Source organism: Castor canadensis, chromosome 16, assembly GCF_047511655.1.
Source record: "Castor canadensis chromosome 16, mCasCan1.hap1v2, whole genome shotgun sequence".
NCBI lineage: Eukaryota > Metazoa > Chordata > Mammalia > Rodentia > Castoridae > Castor > Castor canadensis.
In genome coordinates, this window is record NC_133401.1 from 45,133,725 (window position 1) to 45,152,378 (window position 18,654).

Consider the following 18,654-nt stretch of genomic DNA (forward strand, 5'->3'; position numbering starts at 1 on the left):
CCCTGTTTCCTCATGGGTGTTATTTCCTAAGGCACTAACCAATAACATCTCAGCATTTCAGAGTCTGGTTCTTAGGGGAGCTAACCTTCGACCTTCTTGATGTTTCCCCATTAACGTCAAAACAGAGGGTCGCCTCCTCAGAATGATTTCAAGTCCTTCTCTGACATGGCTCCTTTCTGACCTCATCTCTCTGCACATTTTCCATATACTTCATGATTCAGCCAGGCTGAATCCAAAAGGTCAACTCCCTAGCCTCCAAGCCTCTGTACTTGCAATTCCTTCCTCCTCCCTCCCCATCTCTTCCATTTCTCTCCACCTGGACACCCATCGTCCATCCAAAGGACGGATGCAGCTTACCACTGCTTCCTCCAGGACACTGCCTCTGGCCCTTCTGTTACTTCCATAGGCCCCTCATTCCCCCATCCTTATGCTTAGCTTGGTGCATTGTAATTCATTGCTTATCGCTTTGCCTCCCCAACTCAACAGAATTCCAGGACAGGGATACTGCCATTTACACCCTCTCCCCAGAGCAGGAACACGGCCTGACAAACAGAAAGAACTTGACAAGTGCATAGTGAATGCATGACACCTACAAAATATGAAGCAGCCCAGAGAAGGCAGCAACTAGGGACTGCTTCAAAATGAGGCAGCTTCTGCCCAGGGCTGCAGAGTGGACTGGAGTCTCCCAGGCTCAGGGATAGCGCTCTCCTGAGACCACAGAGTTCTGCAGCCCACAGCAAAGCCCATTTTCTCATTCACCTCTCCCTGGGGCTCCCAGAATCTACCTGGATCCAGCCTTCCTATATGCGTAGGCTCCTAGTGCCTAGCACAACTGGTAGACAGAAAATGTCTACCAGAAGCTGCTGAAAATTAAGCCACCCTTTCCAGGATGTGCATAGGGCCTTGCCTGGCTGCCTGGAGGTGGTTTTATGGGCTCCTTATCAGGACTCTGCAGCAGTTGCCAGAACCAGGACAGGCAGTTCCTTAGTCAATCATTCAAATAGGAGGCCGGGTTACATTAAAATGATGGATCTGTGGTGGAAAGTACATTTGGAATGCTCTCTGCAGACTTGGCCTTCTACTGTATCTCCTCACCTCCAATCCAGGCTGCTGCACAAAGGTGGAGGTGAGGCCCAGAACTGGGAAAGGCCCTCAAGGGAGCTCCCACTTCTGGAGTGCAATGTCACTGCTGCCTGTCTGTCCTGAGAAGCTTAAGAAGGCTTTTTTTTTAATGGTAGTATTGGGATTTGAACTCAGGGCCTTTTTTGTGCTTGCTAGATAGATATTCTGCCACTTGAACAACACCCCCAGCCCTTTTTCCTTTTAGATATTTTTCAGATAGGGTCTTCTGTTTTGGCCTGGACTGGTCTCAGACTGTAGTCCTCCTACTCATGCCTCTAGTAGTGGGGATTATAGATGTCAGCCATCACCCCCAACTTGTTGAGATGGGGTTCTTCTTGCTAACTTTTTGCCTGGGCTGGCTTAGAACTGTCATCCTCCTGATGTCCACCTCCAAAATAGCTGGGATAATAGGTAGGTGACACCTGGCCCCAAGGACCTGCTTTTATTACTAGGATCACACTGCCAGTAATTTGGTGGGCAGAGATTTAAATCCTTGTCACTCCACACAGAACCTGTGCCTGTACTTATTACACTGATGATACTTTGAGACTGGATCTTCCAGTTCTCACCACACCCTCGCCACACTGCCTCACATCTTCCTCACATGAAGAGGGCAAGACCCAAACCCCTCCAGCTCAGTTATTCTTTCCTCCTGGCTGGAGTCGGAGCCACACTTCGTAGGAGCAGATTAGGAAACTCCCTGGCAACCAGGTTGTGCACATCATTTCTGTGATCCTTCAGTGCAGCTCAGCTTGGCCAGCCCTTCATGGCTACCATTAAACGTGAGGACGTCCTGGAAGACAGGATGACGAGGGACATGAGAAAATTGCCTCCAAGAGGCCAACACCAAATATCACCCACCTCCACTTTCCAGTTTGTGGCTCAGAAAGATTTATGGTGCTGCACAGATGGGTCATTCTTGAGATAAAGGTCATAGATCTTGCAACTGACAGGCTCCTCGATCACTGCTTTAGGAAAACTTCCACTGCTGATAAACGAGCTGTCTCAAAAACCTCAGAGCAGGCTCCTTAAGGTCTCCATTGCTTAAGATTTCTCATTTATCCCACAAAAGGGACATCCACCCTTGATGCCAAGTAGCACAAGCAAGATGGCAGAAGTGAGCCTCTGAGACACCTTCCCTGTCTAGCCTTGACATGGGACCCCCACCCTTATCACTGCAAAATGCCAAGTGCACAGGGAACATCATTACAACTGACTGACAAGAAGCTAACAACAGCCCAGGTCCTGACACAATAACCTGGACTTTTGGATCAAGAAGGCAAAGTCCAAGCTGACCAGGGGAGAAGAAGCCACATGGCATCCACAGAGTAGCAGGAGCCAACACTCTGTGGCCAACACTGTTAGTTGCCCACCCAAAGCCATTCTCCCTTTCTTCTCCCAAGCCAAAATCTGAGTTTTCCTGGAGCAGCAACATTCCCAATTAAAAGCATTTATCTGAACTCGCACCAGTGGCTCACACCTGTAATCCTAGTAATTTAGGAGACTGAGATTGAGAGGATCACAGTTCAAAGACAGCCTGGGCAAACAGTTCACGAGACCCTATCTCCAAAATAACCAGAGCAAATGGACTGAAGATGTGGCTCAAATGGTAGAGCACCTGCTTTGCAAGTGCCTGCTTTGCAAGCAAAAGCTCTGAGTTCAAACCCTAGTGGCACCAGAAAGGAAACAAACAAACAAAACAAAGACACCTATCTGGAGCCAGGTGCCGATGGCTCTTTCCTGTAATCCTAGCTATTTGGGAGGCTGAGGTTGAAAGCATTACAGTTTGAACCCAGCCCAGAGAAAAATTCACAAGACTCCCACCCCAATGGGGGGAAAAAAGCTAGGCGTGGTGGCACTTGCTTGTCACCCAGCTATGGCAGAAAGCATAGAATAGTAGAATGACAGTCCAGGCTGGCCTGGGCAAAAAAGCAAGACCCCCATCTCCAAAATGACCAGAGTAAAAAGTGGTAGAGCCCCTGCCTGCCTAGCAAACGCAAAGCCCTGAGTTCAAACCTCAGTACCACCACCCCCAAAAAAAGAATCTAAAAAGAAAGCTCTACCTCATGTGCAGCTAGAAAACACAGGAACTGTAAGCACTACTCTACTCAGGATTTCTGGAAAGGTTTTGATTTCCTGTTATAGGCACTGCCCTTTCCATCTCCACCCCTTTTTTTTCATGCCTGTTTTGCTCATGTGAAAATGGCTATGGAACATCCATTTTGCAATGTGCTAAGGATGGAACAGCAAAAAGTCAGAAGGACATAGGAAATAATGGCATCTTGGAACTTCTGTGCCAGCCCTGGAATCTTGCCTCTGGCCTTGTAGTTATGTGAGTGAAATACCCCACTCTGTGATTAAGCCACTGGCACCAAAAACTCTCGTGGGTGATAGATTTCAAGGTCTTAGGACTCTGGAAATTTAAGCAACTTATGTTACCTATCTTGGAGCCTGTTTTCCCATCTGTATAAAAAGTCAACAAGAATAATAATCACCACCACCAGCAAGCAGCCCTCTGTGCACAGCAGGCACTGCCCATGGGATCGAGAAAGTGACCACTATGAGACGTGTAAATACAATAACGCCTACATTAGCACCGTCACAGGACTTATGTGAGGCTTGAGGGAGACCAGGCTCAGAATGCCTTAGTAACATGGCCTGTTATGCATGTACTTACAAAGCCCATGTTCCCAGAGTCAGGAGTCAAAGCCAGGAAGAAGCAGCCCTACCACTAGAGCAGGAAAGTCCTACCACTACCACTCAGAGGGAAGGAAGAGACAAACAGGGATTTCAGCACAGTTGTGCCAAATTAAACAGCCAAATATCTCCAGGTAAAACCAGGCCCTCCTACATGGCTTCATGTAGGCCTCCTGCAAAAATGAAGACACGGTATAGCCCAGCCAAAGGCTGCATCTGCTGGGCCACAGTTGCCTGCTAGGGCCCAAATTCTCAGTTTGGGGGCTTTCTCATCATTTCCAGATCTCATGAACTAGTATGTCATTCGTAGTTTACAGATGAGAGATTGGCTCTGAGAGGTATGAGAAGGGCTCAGAGTCACATGGTCACCTGTGGAGACTCAAACTTGAACTCGTGTCTCCTGATTCTAAAGCCTCCATCTGGACCACCATGTTGACCTATTTTTTACCCTTTTAAGAAATGACTCTGGTTCCCTCTGCCTCTCTCCCTAGCCCTTTGCCTCTGTATTTCTTTTTCCCAATGCAAAACATTTTAATAGGTTGTCAAACATACATCATTATTAGAATTGAATAGCCCTTACAAAAATTGGTATATCACATTAGGTGTTTCCATACTGCCTTTGTATTTTTGAATGGACAGCACCTCTTCTCTGGCTGAATATATATGTCTCTCACTCTCATCTATATTTTTCTTTTTGTGTTTCTGTCTGTGTGTGTCTCGGCCTCCCATGTGGTCTTTTTTTGCTGTAAATTTCACATCCTTTTCCCCAGGCCTGTGTGTTAGTCTCTCCTGTTGCAAGTGATGGTTTCTCCCACTAGCATACCATATCTGCTTGTTTACCTGGCTGTATCCCTTTTGAAATTTTAACCTCCATCTCCACAGGGGCCACCTGCTTTGATGGCAGCTGCATCACAAGTGCCTGGCACACTGCACAGTGTAGACACTAAATATATTTTTGTTGAAAGAATAATTAAATGTGTATTGGATGGTGGAGAAGGAAAAATGGAAGAACCCTATCACTGGAAAAGGTCTCTCCTAGAGGCAGCTGGGAACTGGAAATAGAAAAGGAAAGAGGTTTAAAGCCAAACATTCCATCCTTTATGGAGCTTACAATCAGAGGATTTGTCAAAACATTGTCATTGTGCATCCTTATCGTCAGGGCCTAGGGATCTGAGAGATTAAATACATACATAGCATAGTGGTCCAAAGCTACCACCGTGGAAGATATGGGTTCAAGCCTCAGCTTCACCCATCCCTTAGCTTCTCTGAGCCTCATCTCCTTGACAGTCAAGTGGGAGCAAGAACCCGATCTAGCCAGTAGAGTAAGTGTTCCAGGGACATAAGATCCCTCATTTTACAGATGAGGAATCAGAGAGGGCAAAGGATGACCTGCAGGTCACACAGCCATGAATAAGACCCCCTTCTCTCTGGGCAAGTGGAAGATTCTGGCACCCAAAGGAGAGCCAAGACCTAAAGTGACATTGAAACTTGGGCAACCTTTGAGGGCAGACATAAGCGAACTCCTCCACAAATGTACCCCAGAGTATAGCCTCCCTGGATTTGAGGGTGACTCATCTTAATAAGCAGCCTCAATAGGAGGGAGCCAGTGTCTCTTCTCAGGGGTCTCTTAATTAACCCATGTACTGCTATGAATTAGGAATAACAACGCATGGTCATCTGACCCCAGGCAATATGCAGATTAACTGAACCTGGCCCACAACAAATGCAAACTGAAATTACTGAAGCAATAGCCCAAGCCCTAGTCTGGGGCTGATTTCCAAACTCAATCTGGGTCAAGAGAAGTAATGGGTTCTATATGGGTTTGCTCCTCTGCTCACTTACCACATCCCATCAGATAAATGGATTTGCCTTTCTGAGCCTCCTCTGTCTGCAGGGGACATGAATTACTGCTCACTGACCAGAGGACTGTGGTGTGCTCAGCCTCCCATCTTCCATTCATCTTTGAGGGGTGAGAGAACACAGGCTGGGGCAGAGGTCAGCCCATGGAGGGAAGAGGAGAAGCAGCAGGGGAATGCACCACCTCCCGAGTCACTTGCCTTTTTTCCTCCATGTAAATATTTCCTGAGCACCAATGAGTGCAGGCAGTAGGGAAGCAGAGTAAGGCAAGTGGGCTGTGCCCTCAAGTGAGCTGTGATCTCTGGAACCCCAAACATGGGGAGGGATCTGGCTGAGAGTTTTCCACTCGCCCCTTGGGTCCCTGGCTTGAAGATGAGTCTGGCCTCCTGTGTTGTGCATCTGCCACCTGGAACAGGACAGAGCCAATGACACCCTAAAGAGGCCTAGGACCGTCTGGTCTATTAATCAGAGGAAATCCAAGGTCCCTGGGCAGGAGGCTTTGAGAAGTCACCACCAAGCCAAGGCTCAGCTCCACATGGTGATGGCCAGTGTGACAGGCCACCTTCTCCTCCAGGTCAAATGGTCACCTGGTCATTATCCACACCACTTAACATCTACTGGAGGGACTGTCCTCTCTAGGCCTCATTGAAGAAGGTCTTTTTGGGCCTGACACTGTGCTGGGGCCAGGTGCCAAGAACTAAAGGAGGTCAGACCCTTTCCAGCAGATCTTAGAAAAAGAAATTTAGCTATGAAGACATGCAGGAGTAAGTCTGGCCTTTCCTGTCTGATACACAATGGAGAGACTGGCCTTTAGAGATGAAATACTGAGAAAGGCTTGCATATTTGGCTTTTATTAAAATTAAACATACAGCATGGGAAACTAGAACAGATTCCTATTAAAATAATACATTTGAGGAAATGTTTCTTCAGCTATCACTGTAACTGATCAAGCATGTGACGAGTATTCTTTTACAGGATATACAGTCCCTGACATCTATGCACAAAACACCAGATCAAGGACCTTACCTGTACGATATGTTGTATGGGGTGTCAGTGATTCAGTTTGACCAACTGTGACAAACACAGAGACAGGGCATCCACACAGACATACACATTCAGTGTCTCGAGTTTTCTTTCAAAGAAAGTATTTTACATATCATGTACAAATTAAGCAAGAAGTCCACATGGGTCCTTTATTGCCACTGCAAAGGAGGAAAATAATTTACAATCTCATAACCAAAGGCAAGAAGATAGCACTAGGGCAGATTGATTCTGCAAGCGCCCCAGTCCCGTGCATTCCTGCCATGGTCGATGCTGTATCGAGTCAATGAGTCCCACGACAAAGGTTGCACAGGGCCTATGAGGTTGTGATTATCCACCAATGAAGAAGCTTCTTTCATTCCCAAATCTCGGAAGTGCTGCTGGCTTTCCTGCTTGGTCAGTAGATACACAACACAGCTGAAGATGAGGGGCTTAGGACTCTAAGTAGTGCAAACACTTAAAAAATACATTCCAACCTCCTTGCTTCTGCAGTCCAGAAGAGCCTTGGAAACCCCATCTAACTGGAATCTGAGTTTGCTCAACTTGATCCAGATAGATACAAGTGGGAAAGATGGAGTCTCCCGAACCAGCAATAACAAAGAATATTTTTTTTAAAAAACCAGGAGACTTCTGGCAGATAAAAACACAAAACAAAGCTTAGAATGGAGACATAGCTCACGAGATAAGTTAGTGTGAACATCTGAAAATACATATTTCACATGTTCTTAACAGGGTCATTTAAAGTACAGATAGATGCTTCCAAAAGAGATATCACCTGGAAGCAAAGGCCTTGAGTGCTAGAAGCTTCCAAGGGACAAGGGAACAAGAAAATGAGGCCTGGCGTGCTGGACCCTGGAAACTCAGGGAGAGTGGGCTGAAGGGCAGGCCTTTCTCGGGTGCTTCTCTGTGCCATGGTGTGCCAGCCTCCATGCCCACAGCCACCATGGGATAGGCCAACCCAGACTTGGCCCTGCAGAAAGCAGATGCCAGAAAACAAACATGCAGACAGACAAACAAGCAGTATATGTGGGTAAGTGCTAAGTCAAGCTTAACATTAGTCCCTAGCAATTCAAGGAACACCAGTAACTGTTTTGAAATTCAGCAGTTTCACTTGAATATGGCATTAAAAAAAAAAAAAGATTCATCTAGCTGGAGCTACTGAAAAAATCCATTTCAGGAAGGTGAAAAACAAAGGAAAGACAGTTACAGAGTGAACACATAGAACATAACATTTTGTCATCATGGACAATAAGAAGCGATTCAAATATTTTGAATAATCATTTTATAAAAATATCTACATGAAAAGTGTAGCCTGAAAGCTATAGCTTCAATTTTACAAAAAAGGCAATCTTTGAAAGGATCTGGCTCAGAAATATACAAACATTACACAACAGATATCAAAGTAAAACGGCTCTGAAAGCATCCAAGGGAATATTGCAACTGGCTTGTCCCAATGAGACAGAATTAAGAATTCTTATTGCATAGCAGAAAAATGAGGTCACTTCATTTGCATAAGACTGCAATTTTTCAGATGGAGATTGGGTACTTAGGAGAAATAACTTTGGAACTCAGAAGCTGACTTCTACATTGTCCAAATCAATATCCAAGTGGTGTCTAAGCTGCTTCTAACCTTGGGCCTCAATTCCATTCTACCGCTGCAATCAGATTTCAGACGTGCCACTGACAAGCCTGCATTCACAAGCAGAGGCAGCCAATCAGCAGGAGTGGAGGATGGGAAGCTTCACCTACCATGTGACCAGCACAGACTTAACAGTAAGTCTGATGCATCCACTGTAGAGAAGGAATTGTACCTGATGACGAAATAACACCAGTTTGGGGATGGCATCTGTGGGCAGTTGGAGCAGATTGACTTTTTGGTGAGGACGTACCAGTGTTCTAGTCCCCATAAGAAAGGACGCATGAGGATGAAAGTTCTACCTACAGAGGCAGTGCTTCCCAGTGGGGGAGACGTGAGGTGGGACCAATGGCAAAAGCCACAAATTGGAAAACACAGCTGACTAGCTTTTAGGGGGGAGATCCTTTCTGGGACAATGTCAGACAATATCTGGTCTTCCTCATTAAGCATGCAAGTCCAGCTTCTCGGTAGCAGGAGAGTGACTGGGGATTCACCCTCACCTGAAATAGAGCTCTTTTGTGAACAGCACCCATCAGAGTCCCACGCAAATTTCAGCTTCATTGTATGCACCCCCAAACAATTCCCAAAGCTTTTTTGGAGAAGGAAGGATATCTGGAACAAAAAGCTACTTCTCCTCTATCAACTTCAATTCAGAGCCAGACAGAGCTCTGAAATCAGCTATCCCCACTGTCAGGAAAAATCAAAGCACCTCACTAAAGCATGCTTTGACACCTCTAAAGACATTTCTTCTGGGACCACCAAAGGTAGGTATTCTAGCCTCTTCCCAAAGCTACTAAAAATCCTGGGTGCATTGGTGCCTAACATCTGTTTAACACAAGAAAGAGAAATTTCATCTTCAGGAGTTGCACAATAGTACACAACAAATATACAGTACATATTCAAAGTAGTCACCTCACTGGGGAGACTCATGGGTTTAACTGCAGGGTCAGGGTAGAGAGCACCAACTTCCTGCAGCATCTTCTTAGAAGAAGCACTTCTACCAAAAGTCCAACATCAGGGTTCACAAAGTCCCTTGGCTTCCTATAGGTAGACCTTAACATTGGGGAAGGGTAAACCTCAACCCTTAGGTGTGAGACTGTTCTCCAGTCCCAAGATCTCCTTGCTATGCCAGAACTTCCCACAGAAGCAATTTGCTAGCTTAAGAACAGCACAGCTTTGAGGGTTTTTTTTTTTAATGAAAATGACTCCACACACTCTCATATATCCCCCTCCAGATGCTTGTAGTTCTATCACTAATAATTTTTAGCTGTAACTTAACAACTCTTATCAAACTCCTCTTTTTAAAATGCAAGCATCCCTGGGGAGATCTCAAATCCAGGACCCACTGCCATCTCCATCCCCACAGGAGAAGCAATAGTAGGGGTGTTCTGGAGGTTGAGGAGAGGGTATAGACCCTGAAATAGGGGGAAAACACAAGAAAATGAAGACAAGGATATCAGACAAACTTGACCATCATCAAAAAGTGCCAAGGGCCAGCTCTAGCCGGTTCCCTTCAAGTCATTCATGTCCATCTGAATCACACATGGCCCTATCCAACACAGGGACAAACCTATCTCTGGGTTTGGTGGAAGGGTGAACTTTTGCTTACCCTCCATATGAGAACCCTTCCTATGAATAGTTAGGTCTACATAATTATTATAAATGGGCTATCCTATCCTGGGGAAAACCCAGAAGCAGGATCCCTCTCTGAGACCACTGTAGGGAGGAAGTGAATCCTCACCACTTTCATTTTTTGTTTTCCTTCTTTTCTTATGTTTTTTTTTTTTCCAGTGTGTTACCTGGGGCTTCTCTGAAGAGTTCATTTTTCCCCGCTAAAGAGACACAAAATCTTCCAAAACCAGAATCATTACATCAAAGATCAGACATGAAGACAGGGCAGTTCTCATCTGCTTCCTTAGTGGAGGGCTCAGGAAGAGTGTTCAGTGAGGAGCACTGGGGACACTGTTTGCTCCCTGGTCTCGTACACAAAGGACATGGTGTGCTTTGAGAAGGCCCCAGCTTTCCTACAGAGCTACAGCAGTCAAGTCACATTTGTGGGCATGATCAGAGGCTGCCCACCTCCCCCGTTATTTCTGGATATTCCCAGCTGTCCAAGTGGATCTCCAGATGATAGAGCTTTAGTAGTCTAGGGTTCCCATGGGACAAGTCCAGAAGAGAGGTTGCTGTCATTTGATTTCTAGCATGGCAAAAAAGATCAGTAGTAAGGAAATCCAGTAGACTATCACACGTCCCAACTGAGTGACACATTTTATACACAGACACACAGACACACAGACAGACACACACACACACACACTCACTCACTCATGCATATGTTCTAGATTCTCCGTTGTCCCTGTAGAAACACCAAACCAAACCAAAAAAAAAAAAAAAAGCCCAAAGGTGCTGCTAGGGCTGAAGAAACTCCACTGCTCAGGGCAGAGGCCAAAGCACTCAGGGGAGCAGGAGGTGGGTCATCAGTGTCCACACTGTGAGGGACGATGCCAGTCTGCCAACTCAGAGGAGGGTGGTCTTCACAACACCTTGGGCCCACCCAGGAGTCTCATTCGGTTGTCATGGTCCTGCTGCTCCAAGTCACAAGCAGCACCCACTCCTTCCTCTACTTCCTGACTGTGGGAGTTTGGGTCACAATGACTTGTGAATCACAGCAACACCTAAGAGAAAGAAAGTTCTCTTTTTAGCTTCTCCAAAGTTATTCAAAGTCCCAATTAATTCATGAATCTAAGACATCCTGTTACAGTCAACAGAAATAGGTATAATTTTTATCCAAATATTGAAGGGGATGTGGACTCTGGCTGCCAACAGCTGGCTGTTTTCCATTCTAAGAGCCAGGTCCTGACAAGACATTTTAATCCATCAGCACAGTCCCTCCAACACTGCAGGTGGATGGCCTCAGCCACATCATCACACAGATCACCCAGCATTGTGATGACTCCCCTTCCTGATCCTACATCTCAGCTAACAGCACTCAGCGTCCTCACTGGAAACCCAGAGACATTGCCCAGCTCCAAATCTGTACCACTTTTGGAAAGTTATGGGTGATTTGTGTCTACTTGTAGAAGACACTGGAATGAATTGGAAAGAACAGTAGACTCGCTTCGTGGAAACAAGAAAAACTGATTTCCAATCCTAGCTCTGCCACCAGTCAACCTGCATCGTGGCCTTATGAAGGTCCATTCACCTCTTCAGGCTCAGTTCCCATATTACTTAGTCTAATCAAACCAAGGAACCCTTGCAGTGCTAAATTCTCTACTTGGATAAAGACTCCTAACGTGTACATATGTGTTACTGGCTTAGTAAAATTGAACCATATTCAGCATCTAACTGTGTAAATCCACATATAACCCAAAATCTCACTGTAATAGCTTGAAACTGTGTGGTAGACACTATAGGCTCCTTGCTATCTACTACAGACACCACCACGGTACTTCCAGACACCCTGCATCTGGAAGTGCCACATGGCAATCCTGGCCCATGAGACTGTGAATGCAAATCTGCAGTGCTGCAATGCTGGCTGTCATTGTCCTGCCTGGATGCTCAAGCAAAGTCTAAGAGGCAGAAGCAGCCATTGAGGAAGGTTGCAGAAGAAGATAATCATGACTCTTCAATGAATGTCTGGGTCACCAGGCCTGACTTCTTTCTAGCTGAGACAAATACACCCCCTTCCTTACAGAAGCAACTAGCTGGCAGGTTTTCTGGTACCACTGTGAGCACAATCCCAACTCAAAAGGTGTTTACAGTTAAAATAGCCCCACAACTATACAACATTCTGATGAAAGATGAGATTCAGAGAATATTTCTTTAAAAGCCCAGGATATTCCATCAGAGAAATTCTGCTAAGAAAACCATTTCCTGTTAATTCCTGGATAAAGATGTAAACATAGAAGCTTGAGGGCAGGAAGAACTTAAGTTCAGACCAGAAAGTGTCACCTGACCTTGATGACATCTCACCTGCAACTTAGAATCTCTCTCACAAGATAGAATTTGTTTAAAATTTAGAATTTAGGCTCTTGTCTTTTTTTTAAATATAAGCTGTCCCTTTTGATTATAAAGATAATACATTCTCATTTTGGAAAATGCAGAAGAGCACAAATTAAAAATCTTTAGTCATTTCATACAAAGACAACTGCCGTTATCTTGTTGGGATATTGCCTAACTTCTGATAATAATCACAGTCATTTACCAAGTGGAGTCTAACACCAGTCAGGCATTGTGCCAAGTGCTGTACCCTTGTCATCACATTTCATCCCCACAACAGCTGAGCCTCACCTTGACTGTGCAGCCCCCCACCCCAATACAGGACCATAGAGCGGAGGACACCTTGTACATATGACCTAACAGCCTATCCCAAATGTTCTTTCGGGACATGAAAAACCACGTTCACTGCACAAACGTTGCCTACGTTATACAGCTGTTTCCCTAATGTCAGACATTAAGTAGTTCCCATGTTGCTTTACACTCCAGTAAATAATAAAGAAAAAGAAAATCTTCACATGTCAGAGCAATTTTCTAGATTTTAAGGCAATACATTCACTGAGTCAGTGGGGTTAAACAAAACAAGTTTGTAATTTCTGGAATGGGCAGACAACAAAGAAAGGCACATAAAATCTTCACATATATGAAATTGTGAATGGTCATGCTTAAGTCCTCCCTTCTCTCCTAAGACACAGGTGGAGCAGAGAGAGGATGCCTCCCCTGCCTGTCTCATTCTAGAAAGTGCCCTGCTATTCCCTCTACAGCTTCAGAAAGAAAATGATAGTCCTAATTCTCATAATTCACCATGAGATCTGAATTGCTCTAGGACCAAAATGCTTCCAAATCCTTTCACATTTAGCCAAAAAAAAAAAAAAAGTGACAAGGTAAGAGAAACCTTAAAGGAGGGAAAAAGTGAACGTTGAAATGGAAGTCTCCTGCTGAAAGAACACGACAAGAACCCATTACAGCCTGCAGGGCACTGAAATTCAAACAAGATGGAAAGCCTGGCCTTTCCAAATGTAAAACAGGAATAAAAAGAATAACTGCTGAAGCCAAGGGGTAGGTTACCTGAGATAATGCCTGGCACATTGTGTGTACTCAGTAAATCAATGCATGGTGTGAGGATTCCAGTTCTGGAAGACCAAGTATAAGGGGTCCACTCCTCAACAATATATTGATGTTTATCTCCCCGTGGACCTCCAACGTCAGTAACACCAACTCGGATGCCGCCCCTGCACCTCACACACTCCTCTGCAAGCAGCAGCCTCCTTCCAGCCTCTTGGCTGACCCCTGAGCTGGAGCAGTACAGGGACATGGCTTAGAAGTCAGAGGAAGGCTTGAATTCTGACTTTGCCATTTATTAGCAGTGTGGCCTTTGGCAAGTTACTTAAACTCTCTAAAGCTCAGCTGTAGCATCTGTGAAACAGAAGGTACTGTCCCATTCGGCCCCAGGATTGTTGAAAAGATGAGAGCAAATGTGCACCCCATACCTAAATATGCCATGCCATGGAACATGAAGGAGGCACCCAGAAAAAGGGTGATGTGTGTGACTGTAACCCACTCAAAGCTTGATGGAGCCCATCACCTCCAGGAAGAAGGCCTGGATGGCCATTCTCACCGCTCTGGCATGTCCTAAAGTTGGATTGAGCATTGCACTCACACCTGTGTACATCATCTTGACTTTCCCCTGTCCCGTGCAGGCTGGTCTTATCTTTCCAACCCAACTTTCAGACAGCAAGAACTGTACTTTATGATTCCTAGGAGCCTGGCACAAAATAAATCAGAAGTGACCTGTGGAGGCACCTCAGGTCAGTTGGAAGAGGCTTCCTAGAACACTACAGTAAGAATTCTGAGGCTAGAGAAAGACAACTATCACATGTTTTTCTCTCACATGCAGAATCTAGACCTGAAAAAAACAATGACATGAATGTAAAAGGGGGAGAGTTTGGATGAGGAAACCAGCAGGAGAGGGAGGGTAAAAATGGAGGGGGGGGGTGAATACAATAGAGGTACGAAAATAGAATAACCCACTAAAAATTGTAAAACAATAAAATAAAAAGGGGGGGTAAGAAAGGGTTATAGAGGTGGTGAATTTGATCAAAGCATAGTATATGTGTGTACGGTAAAATCACAATGAAACCCCTTTGTACAATTAATATATGCTAATAAAACAGTTGCTAAAACAATACTTTATGGAATTGGACAAAAATCCTACCTAGAAAATGGGCAATAAATCCTTCAAAGATGAAGTTGGGTTCCATTAGAAAATGAGAATTAATTTTATAGGCTGGGAGGTAGCTCAGTGGTACAGTGCTTGCCTAGCATGTGTGAGGCCCTGGGTTCGATCCCAGCACCAAAAAGGAAAAGACAAAAAAAAAAAAGAGGCAATTTTATATTATTTTATCATTAAAAGCATAAAAGTAAAACAGAATTCAGATGCTGCATTCTGGTTTCCAGGGGAAAAAAAGAGCTAATTGCAGGTACCTGTCCTGGGTGCAGAGCGAAGGAGTGGTAGCTACGTGACAATTATCTGCCATCCCTGGAGGAGGCGCTGGAGGTTTAGTTACCATGCCCACATCCTGGCATCCTGCCTCACCTCCCGTGTGGCAAGCAAGACTGCAACCCACTGACCTGCATAGCTCCGCCCTGTGCTCATGTTGGTTGGCAGTAGTGTCCATTTGTCAGTGATGGGATTGTAATACTCCACTGAGGCCAAGTTGCAGGATCCATCGTCCCCTCCGACCACATACAGGAGCCCGTTCACTGCACAGACCCCTGGGGGGCAAAGAGAAGCCACAGGAGATGTTATAGCAGAGCACCATGGGAGATTGTGCTGGATGCTCTGGGGGTGCTTTTGCTCCCTTTCAGGTCTGTGCTGACCCCATGGAGAAACATGCTGATGACAGCCACTGGGTCTTGAGGCTGTTTCTCTCACCAGGGCGCCTTCACCACTACTTCGTCCCACAGCTGATCCCCTCACACCCATCAGATGAACATGTAGAGTTCCCTTTCTAGGGAACACTGCCTGCAGTGCACAAAACCTCACTGCCCAGCCTGAGCTAGGGAATAAGACACTGCAGGAGGGTCGTGCATGTTACTACTTCCCTGCTTCTAAATTTTACCCTGCTAAGCCCTGTATGTCCATCCTGTGTGCTGCTACTGGTTGTGTCTGTAATCCCCTCATAAGACTGGTGCTATCCTGACACGTGGGTCTCAGGATGGAGGCTGCCCTCCCATTCTGATCTCAAAGTGAGATGTTTTGGGGGGAAGATCTCATGGAGAGGGCACTGAAGAGTAGGAAAATATAATTACTGTTCACCAAGACTTTAAAAGGCTGTACTCCAATAAACTGTGTATTTTGGCAAAATTAGATTAAGGGATTGATGATACCTTAAAAAGTGGGAATTATCAGTATTATAAAGAAACTCTGAAGTACTGGTGAGAATATAAAGTGAACTTCCTTCCTAGATGCTGTCTAAAACACAGGTACTCTCTGACTCAAGATTCCATTTCTGGAATCTTCTAGGAAAAATATTTAAAATGTATGCATCGATCCAGCTATAAGGACCATTTATAATAACTAAAGCATTACTAATAGTATAGAAAAGGTGGAAATAAACTAAGTGTCCCAAAATAAATTGGTAATTTAAATTATGATATAACCACTTAATATCACATAAATAAACTGAGTGTTATAGTAAGATGTTGACAAAAGATGATAAAGTGGGTTTTTAGAAGCAGGTTATAAAACAACAGAATGGTGTGATTCCACCTGGTAATTAAATAAAATATCGTGAATGTATATAGTCACATTTACATCTAAACTTAATCCTCAGACTCCATATACACCAGCTACCTTACGGGCTCTCTAATTCTTGCTCACATGGCTTAAGGCCAAATGTCAGGGTATGTTACCGTAGGCTTAGGCCAAGAGTAAATGAGTAATCCCCCTCTGTTTCTACTTCCAACAAGTCAGCCACAAACAGGTATATCAAACAGACAACATGAAAACAAAGGAAATAAATCTGCCTGAAAGTCACCTGTTTGTCTTTCCAACTTGGGAAGATGGGTCAAGCCAATCCTTTCCCAGAGCAAGACATACCAACAAGGGACACAACCCAAAGGGTGAAGTTCTAAAAGGGAATAGCTTGACAGGGGCGTCAGGCTCCAGGAAACATAAACCTAAATACTCCAGGGTGAACCATTCCTCCTGGAAGGAGTGGGGGAAGGGGAAACGGAAAGTATAGGGGAAAAAAGGAGGCGGTTCTACTGGAGAACCAGCCAAGGAAGCGTGTGGCTCTCCCTACCAGGAAGGAAATCTGACTCAAGTAAAGTGAGGGGTTCCTGCAGGCAGGCACTGGCAAAGAAAACACAGAACCAAAGGCCATTGTCTGGCTATGTCCACATAACCCTGCATTGTAAATGGGAGAGCCTGGCCCAAGCTTTTTGGCTCCTAAGCCCTGTCTTCCCCTAACACAGAGCCTACCAGGCAATGGACACTCCCTGTTCAGGGCACAAGCTCAGCTCCAGGCCTTGGGAGTTTCTCCCGTGTTCTGCTCATTTAGAAGTATGTGTACAGGGGGAAAGACCCACAACCCCCAAAGAGGAGAAGAAAAGAACAGAACATTACCTGCATTGCGCCGGCACATATTCATGTCGGCCACCTGCTTCCAGGTGTTTGTTCCAGGATCATATACCTCAACACTCTTCCTCACCAAGGGCCCATCGTGCCCACCTGTGGCGTACAGCTGTCCACTGAGCACCCCGACCCCTGAAAGGCAGAGCACAGTGTCCCGGCCTCAGGCTGGCTACTGGAACCAGAAACCAGGAAGCCTGGTGTCCAGTCCTGGACAGCCATCGACAGGATGGCTTGAGAGTCAGTGTCCTCATCTGTAAAACAAATACAATGACACCCTGCCTGCCTCTCCTTGGAATATTGGCAACCTGGAAATGTTGCAATATAAAGCAAGTGTGACCCTATTTCTGTTCTAAAATCATTAATATATATGTATAAACACATATAGGAAAGGGGTAAAAAGCAAATAAAAAAGAAAAACAGACTGAAAGAAACCCACCAAAGTATAAGTAGTTATTTCTGGGCAGTAAAATTACACTTGTTTTCCTTTCTGCCTATCTACGTTGTCTGGTTTTCCCTCAATGCTGTATTACTCAATCTTATTTTAGTTGAGTACAAAGAGTTAAAAACTGAAACTAGCCATACAGAAGGCATGCTGAGGATCATGGGTAAGGAGACCTCCTTGTTAGTCTTGTGAACAGAAGCTGTTCCTTTTGCCCCCTTCTCTCCTGGGTGGCAGAGGACAATTGACCTCCCAGTATGGAGCCACCAGAGCTAAGTGCTGGAATGGCATGACCAACAAGTTTTAGTGCAACCTTTCAAAATCCTTTCACACAAGCAAGGGAGAAAAAGGCAATGAAGGAAGATGTCGGCACCGAGGAAGAGCAACTGAGCTGATAGTTGGGACACCTGGGTTCTGGACCTGCCTCTCTAACCCTCACCTCATCCCCCCTCCCCCTGTGACCTTTCCCCTTTCTGGTCCTCGGTTTCCCACTTATACAGGGAGGGAGGTGGAATAGCTCAGTAGTCCTGTGAACTACTCCCCTCCATGGACAGACTGCAGCTCTGTCAAGTGAGAGTTTTCTGAAAAGATAGGGCCTTGCTCCCAGAGACACTGGTCAGGAGTCCCCCTCTCCCCCTCGAAAAGTTCCTCAAGTGATTAGGTTTCAGATTCATGGACGGGATTTGTAGGCTATAAACTTCACATGGACAAAGTCCATGTCTGTCTTGTCCTGGTCTTTTTCCCTATACCAGGCAGTAGTTCTCAGCAGACAATGAATGACAAAATATGTAAAATAACAGCCAGCAATTCAGCTAGTCTACTAGTGGTTCCTAGAAGTTGCTCTAAACAAACAGCAGATGGTGCTGTTGCACCAACAATGGCTAGCTAACAGTTGTGGGTCTCAAAATAACAGCAAGTTCCAAGGCTGCTTCACCATCCCTTTCTCCAGGCTTAGCAGGAACTAGCACCCCCTAAGACCCTGAGATGGCCTCTTTTCCCTTTGCCCTCCACTACTGCACACACCCTACCAAGAAAGCCAGCAGCCTGATTCAGACATATCCATGAAGAGGTTTCTTACACTCACAGGATCTCCAGGCACCTCAAGGGCCTTGAGCAGCCAGAGAACAGGATCTTTGTTGTCTGGGTCTTCAGCGACCCAAAGCACCCACCATGACAAGTACATGGGTTCCCTACTCCAGAGGTGAGACTGCCCCAAATCTTAGGAAA

The 18,654-nt window shown here is 45.4% G+C and overlaps 1 protein-coding gene across 9 annotated transcripts in view; it reads right to left on the reverse strand.

The window, feature by feature from the left end:
* Window positions 1-6,506: 6,506 nt before the first annotated feature.
* Klhl3 (kelch like family member 3) overlaps window positions 6,507-18,654 on the reverse strand; it is a 112,320-nt gene continuing 100,172 nt past the window's right edge. For all 9 annotated transcript variants that reach the window (XM_074058859.1, XM_074058863.1, XM_074058858.1 and 6 more), the window contains 3 exons: window positions 16,980-17,120; window positions 14,981-15,124; window positions 6,507-11,028 (listed from right to left, as the gene is read on the reverse strand). In XM_074058859.1, coding sequence (XP_073914960.1) covers window positions 11,000-11,028; window positions 14,981-15,124; window positions 16,980-17,120 — 314 coding nt within the window. In that variant the 3' untranslated portion in view covers window positions 6,507-10,999. The remainder of the gene's footprint in view (window positions 11,029-14,980; window positions 15,125-16,979; window positions 17,121-18,654) is intronic.